We start from the raw sequence: 6,869 nt of genomic DNA, 5'->3' as shown, positions 1-6,869 counted from the left end.
TCCAACTTCGTCACGCTTAAGCTGGCAATTGATTTAGTAACTCAATTAAGAGCAGTGTAATCAGAAGCTTCTAACTTGCTTCTAAATTCAGTCGACTAAAGTTAGCCAAGTGTAATAAGCCTTTTAGTAATAATATAATTCAATAAAATAAATAAAATAATACACTTATTTCTTATGTATACCTACTGTATGCTATATGTTATTTGTTTACTGATAGAACATAGTGAATAATGGCTTTATTTCTTAAAGGTTTGGCTGATTTAATTTTTAACTACCTAATGTAAGTTTAAAGGCATAATATGATAAACAAAAGGCAGCAACAGACAGAGACAAGGATTTTTTTATATTTCCCGTTGTTTTGGTTGAGCTGCTTCTTTTTACGTTCTTAACTTATTCTGTTCTGAGTCCATGGTGGAGTTTATATGTCTTGACTCTAACTCAATTGGTTCAATATGTAGGTATTTAATCATCACATATAAGATCAAATATTTGAAAAGATACCTAGATAGCACTTTATTGATTACATATACGGCGATGCGGCACGATAACAGCGTTTAGGGGGCTGCTGAAGACTACTCAAACCTAGAGGAGCCAGTCACCATTGACGCTACACATCCATACAGATCCATCCAATCCATTAAGCCAGTCATTAGGCGTCTGCAGCTCTGACTCTTCCTTCCTTCCTTTTTTCTTTCCTTCTTGAGCAGGCACAGATCCTCTAGTATTTGTACTGAACCTACGTACGTGAAATCATTAACGACTCTGCTGATTTTCCTTTCGGGTTTACTCAGCGGGTTGCGATTCCGATTCTATGGTAGATGCATTCGACAAGCACCTGCCCCTGAACTCTTAGGTCTCCTTCGGAGGCGCTTGGGCAGCTGTTAGTAAATCGCTCCCCTCTTGGCTGAGACCATGCTCGCCCTCCTGTGTTGGTGAAAATAAAGGGGCCTTCGAGCCACCAGTAAGGCTAAGTTCATATGATCGCGCGGTACCGCGCGTCACCGCGTGGTGGAAACGTTCACATGACAGAATATGTACTCCCGAGAGTCTGGCATTTTTTAACTATACCTACTTTAGGATGTCAGTTTCATCTTTTGATTTTTTATATGGTTGCTTTGAAAACTATTTAAAATCGATAGACGCGATATCGTTTTCGCTAGGTACTTATTTTTATTTGATTTATGCGTCTGTCCATCTCAAACCACGCGGATCAGCTGAACAGGTTTATACAGTTTTGCAGAACCTGTACCGCACGCGAACAAGAACCCGCGCGCGGGTCGTATAGTCTAGTCGACAAGTTAAAAATGGTGTTAATTCGACATACTACTGCTAAAATTATGTGGTGTAGCTCATATAGGATACCTGTCATAAGCTGTGTCCGGGATCATGCCGCTCTTATTCTCCTTTACCCGATCATTTGCAAACGCAGGAAATTGTGCTTTTTTACTACGAGCGTGACATTTTACAAAACTCGCCTACGTCCCATCATGGGACCATCTATGGGAGTGTTCAAGTCGTCCATATTCACGACGACTTAGACCACGAATGGTTCAGGAAACATCTGAAATCAGCTTAGTAAACTATACTTGAGACCTTAGAACTTATATCTCAAGGTGGGTGGCGCATTTACGTTGTAGATGTCTATGGGCTCCAGTGACCATTTAACACCAGGCGGGCTGTGAGCTCGTCCATCCACCTAAGCAATAAAAAAAAAGCTTTGGAACGCTACTACTACTTCGGCGGCACTTCATTCATATTGTCGTGGCTACCGCTAACTAGGTACTCTCCTGATTCGGCTCACGCTGGAGTTAGTAACCGGTGCTTTTAAAAGCTAATGTGGCATCCAAAGCACAGAACCCCGTACTCGTCGAAGACTCATTCGAAGAGTGCGGTGACCTGTGCTTTGGATGCCACAGTACGGATATACCGAGATGGTACTACCTGGTTCTGTGGGATGTTTAACGACAAAGGGAAGATCTTCCACCGAGCAGGGGATATTGCTCGGTAGACCGAAGGTCCAAAAGTGGTTGTTCGGAACTTGTATATATGTAAGCTTGTCTTGAAAATGTCATAAGCGAGATTCAGGCATCTGTCAAATATCTTGGGTTGTATGATGGCTACCGCCACAGTTCTACCCTCAATATTCTAAATCAACGGGTTTTGTCCATATTATCACTGGTGGTAGGACCTCTTGGGAGTCCGCACGGGTAGGTACCACCACCCCGCCTATTTCCGCCGTGAAGCAATAATGCGTTTCGGTTCGAAGGGTGGGGTAGCCGTTGTAAATATACTGAGACCTTAGAACTTATATCTCGAGGTGGGTGGCGCATTTACGTTGTAGATGTCTATGGGCTCCAGTAACCACTTAACATCAGGTGGGCTGTGAGCTCGTCCATCCATCTAAGCAATAAAAAATAAAAATAAAATTGCGAGAAGTCGGTTGCAAAAAACACAATAGACACTGTCCATGGAATATTTTATTTAGTTAATTATAATATATTTAATTGTTGTACTATATATATTAACTTATTTTAGATCATAGCGGCCAGTGGATGATTCAGTCATCTTGATCCTTGCTCGGTGGTACGCTTTCGAATAAAATTTGAGTGACAAACGTGAGTTTTCCTGAGGACAAAGTAAACGTAAAGAGTATCTTTGACTAAAGTGCAAAATAGTTATGTAGGAACGGGTATAGTGAGCATATTATAACTAGACCTCAAACGACTATTCCAATTAAAATGTGGTTGTATAGAATTTTATGGTAGGTACTAGGTAGGTACACGGTTCATTAGGTTTCTTTCAGTGAGCTCGTGAGGTACCAAAATATAGAGCTTTTTTGTGTACCCAGTTTTTTTCAAATGCGCCAAAACTGTTTTGTGGTCAATTCCCAGCTTTTCAGCTACGCCGTAACTACTGATATGCCGATCTTGCTACAGTTTTTCAAAAATGGCATCAATTTTATCCGTAATAGGGCGACCAGAGCGACGTGCATGTTTGACATCATAATTTCTGGATTGAAAACGCTTAAACCAAATTTGTGCTACTCTCACAGACACTGCACTAGGTCCATAAACATCGCAAATTTTTTTGTAGTAAAATTTTTAAATGTATCGAATTTCTTCATTAGGTTCACTCATTTCGACAGTACGAAAAATAAATAAAAATCACACATTTTCCTAATTTGAATTTGGAATTATCTTCTTTGAAATTTAAACTTTTAATGATACCAAAACCAGCCAGATACAAATAGTATAGCCAAAGAGATTTTATTACAAGTTCATACATACTATAATATAATGCGAAAAGACTTTTTCCCCAACCTATTATTATCATTCAGTGACATGGGCACTTAACGTATTCTTTAATTTTAGTTGATTTCAAACAATAATACTCTGGAGTGGATGAAGGAGAAATAAAGTAAAAAGTAAAGCTTAAGTATGTTTAAAATAATAAAAATAACAGCCCCAAACGGATAATATCTGAAAAATAAGTAACAAAAGTTTGTTAGTCGTTTATCTGAAAATTAACAAATTGTATCATATCCCCTTCATCCACTAATATTTTCGATTGTTGAATACTCACTTATTAAAGCCGACGGAGTTCTCTTGTAATACACAAATACAGTGTACACGACGACGCCTAACAGAATGAATCCTATGGCCATTAGATATTTCACGGAAGGGTCTTCAACTATGGGCAGGACCGATAGGAATATGGCCACAATCAGCACGAAAACCGGTATCGGCGTTGGCACTCTATACGGACGTGGTTTAGCGGCTTGAGTCTTCCTGAGCACCAACAACGCCACCATCGCGAGACCGTAGAAAAACCACAGGAACCAACTAGCGAACTGTATTAAAGTTTTGATGTTTCCGACCGATATGAATATAGCTGTTAAGAAGGCCTGCAAATAAACAATCAGGTTTATTGATCTATCTGTATAACTAACGCTTCGGAGCTAACAAATAATTGTACTTTTTAAATTTTTGGTAAGCTTAGGTCCGTGATTTAACTGGTCACTGTCACTAAGCCGACTAGAACTAGAACTAGCCTTTTTATTTATTGCTTAGATGGATGGACGAGCTCACGGCCTACCTAGTGTGAAGCGGTTACCGAAGCCCATAGACATCTACAACGTAAATGCCGCCACCCATCTTGAAATATGAGTTCTAAGGTCTCAGTATAGTTACAATGGCTGCCCCACCCCTCAAACCGAAACGCATTACTGCTTCACGGCGGAAATAGGCGGGGTGGTGGTACCTACCCGTGCGGACTCCCAAGAGGTCCTACCACCAGTGATAATATGGACAATACCCGTTGATTTAGAATATTGAGGGTAGAACTGTGGCGGTAGCCATTATACAACGCAAGATATTTGACAGATGCTTGAATCTCGCTTATGACATTTTCAAGCAAGCTTGAAAAGCTAGTAAAGTAAGTAGTAAAGCTAGTGCTTCACGACAGAAATAGGCAGGGCGGTGGTACTTATCCGTGCGGGTCCACAAGAAATCCTACCACCAGTAATTACGCAAACTATAATTAACAGTAGCCTACTAACTAGGTATTTCCCGAATGCTATGACACGTCCTTCTTCAGACGAGGTTTGTGGAGATAAATCACAAATAGGCAGCGATTTGACTGTGCCCCTCATATTGCTGATGTCCACCACCTTGCAACATGAGCTCAAAGTACCTACCACTTGTATGAAGACATTCTCTTTCAATTGTATTAAATTTTAAAACTTATTTTCATTGGTATGATAGCTATTTGCAAGTCGTTGCCAAAAATTATTTTTTTAAGTTTCAGTAAAATTTTGCTCATCATTCGCTTAGACACTTTTTCGAAAGATAACGGTAAATTTAAATTGGTATCTTTTTTCTACCTTTTCGTTGGTAGCTTATGAGCCTATTCCAGATACACGTGGATGAATAGTTGGGCTCAGGGGCTTGACCTGAAGAAATTGCTAACACTGGCCCTAGCAAGAGCAGTCATCGCAGAATCTACCACCAGATCGGAATCACGATACACTGAGGAGATCCAGCGAGAAACTCAGTAGGTTATGTCTATGGGATTTTGTACCACTTTAAGGTGGGATTTTGTACCTCATACCATTTTAAGGTACCGTCCTCAAAACAACTTTTTATTCTGCTATAGTTAAATAGATGTAAATTACATAGTAAGTATAATTACTTGAAATGCCACAGCCGGCGCGGGTGTAAGACGTTTTATGTTGACATACGAGAAAAGCTCAAGCATGTGACCCCCACGAGCCGCTGTGTAACACACCCTGAAATTGCATTGATATTTCAATTCTAATTTAAATGTTATAATGCAGCTATAATGAAAACATAGACTAGGTACTGATTTTATTGACAATAAAGAGCATCACTAAGGTCTCAGAAGTATTGATTTGTTATTTTGCTGCTCAAAATAAAAGAATGATAATTGGTCGTAATTAATATATGTATTAAGACAGTTGTAAACCAAAGATAATATTATATGCTGTGTACTGCTATCAACATTTTGTAATGGTAAAAAAATCAAATTGTTTCACGACGGTGCGTGTTTTGGATTATTGGACCGCTAACCTGGTAACACCAAACTGCACACTCATAGCGCAGCCAAATGTTGCCACGGCAACACCGAGCGGCATGATGAAGCTAAACGGCCCGAGTACTCTTGCGCCGAACGCCACCGCGACCGCAGTGCCGGACGTCATTTCCGCGTAGCTCAGCACCGTCATATAGGCAACGTTCATGAAAACGTATAGCGCCGTGATGAGCGGCACGGCGATTGATATGCTCAACGGAACATTTCTGAGAACAATCTTGAAATTCTAGAGTTGAAACACAATCTTAGATGGGCTATCGAACGATTTAAATCGATTACCTACTAAAAATGTGAGGGAAAGGCCTACATTAGTGAATTGGAAATTCCCGAAAACGACAATTAGTGCTCGTTATTATCGATTTTTTTATGATTTATTAATGATTTTTTATAAATTAACTGACATGGTCCACTGTTTCGTGCGGGTCAAGAAGGTATTCGCCATCTACCTCTAAAGTAGCAAGTTTTTGTCGCGCGTTTTGCGGTAACTTAATTATATTGCAGTATTTTTTTTTTATTGCCTTTGTAGGCAGACGAGCATACGGCCCAGCTGATGGTGAGTGGTTACCGTCGCCCATGGACTTCAGCAATGCCAGGGGCAGAGCCAAGCCGCTGCCTACCGAAGTATGAAGAATGTTTGTAACGGTTAATTGGACCAGAAGATCTCACTTCGATTAATAGTCTGCTCGGTGACTAATCAGAAGAAACCTTGCCAACAATCTTTCCAACAGGTGGTCTTGTTATCATTTTATAAATCTTATTTTCCCATCATACGCCTGACTATTTTTGCCTCAATGCAACTATGCGTTCCGGTTTGAAGAAACCGAAAGCCATATAGTGATACAGTCGAATGTCCTACCTCATGTCTGAAGGTGAATAGTAGAATCGATGTTTCGGTTTCTATGTACTACCCTACCCTTGTTTCACATTAGCCGAGCCAAAAAGACATCGTTTTTTACACAAAAGCTCGTAACAGCACATAATGCGAGTCAATGCAGTACTCACACGCCAGGATTAATGATTTCCTCAGTGACAACGGTCACGCTGTTCCAGCCGTCGTATGCCCATAGCCCGTAGTACAGAGACAGAGCAATACTTCCGGGATTAGTTGTGCTACCCTCAAAACCTTTATTTAAATGAGAGGTGTTGCCTAAAAACATTGAACATATTTTATCAACTGTATAGGATTTATGAGCCTCGTGGTTGAAACAAGCGCGTTTTCCCGAGCGCTATGACATGTCCTTCTTCCTTCCTTCCTTCAA

General features: G+C 40.3%; 1 protein-coding gene across 1 annotated transcript in view; it reads right to left on the bottom strand.

Annotated features, from left to right (window-relative positions):
- Positions 1 to 2,459: 2,459 nt before the first annotated feature.
- LOC101741708 (b(0,+)-type amino acid transporter 1) overlaps positions 2,460 to 6,869 on the bottom strand; it is a 44,034-nt gene continuing 39,624 nt past the window's right edge. The window contains exons 5-9 of the mRNA XM_004924039.4: positions 6,613 to 6,757; positions 5,589 to 5,816; positions 5,191 to 5,287; positions 3,583 to 3,904; positions 2,460 to 2,625 (exon numbers count right to left, since the gene is read on the bottom strand). Coding sequence (XP_004924096.1) covers positions 2,558 to 2,625; positions 3,583 to 3,904; positions 5,191 to 5,287; positions 5,589 to 5,816; positions 6,613 to 6,757 — 860 coding nt within the window. The 3' untranslated portion in view covers positions 2,460 to 2,557. The remainder of the gene's footprint in view (positions 2,626 to 3,582; positions 3,905 to 5,190; positions 5,288 to 5,588; positions 5,817 to 6,612; positions 6,758 to 6,869) is intronic.

The sequence above is a fragment of the Bombyx mori genome, chromosome 25 (assembly GCF_030269925.1).
Source record: "Bombyx mori chromosome 25, ASM3026992v2".
Classification (NCBI taxonomy): domain Eukaryota; kingdom Metazoa; phylum Arthropoda; class Insecta; order Lepidoptera; family Bombycidae; genus Bombyx; species Bombyx mori.
The sequence above is the reverse complement of the archived record's forward strand: the minus strand, read 5'-3'. Positions and strand labels throughout refer to the sequence as shown.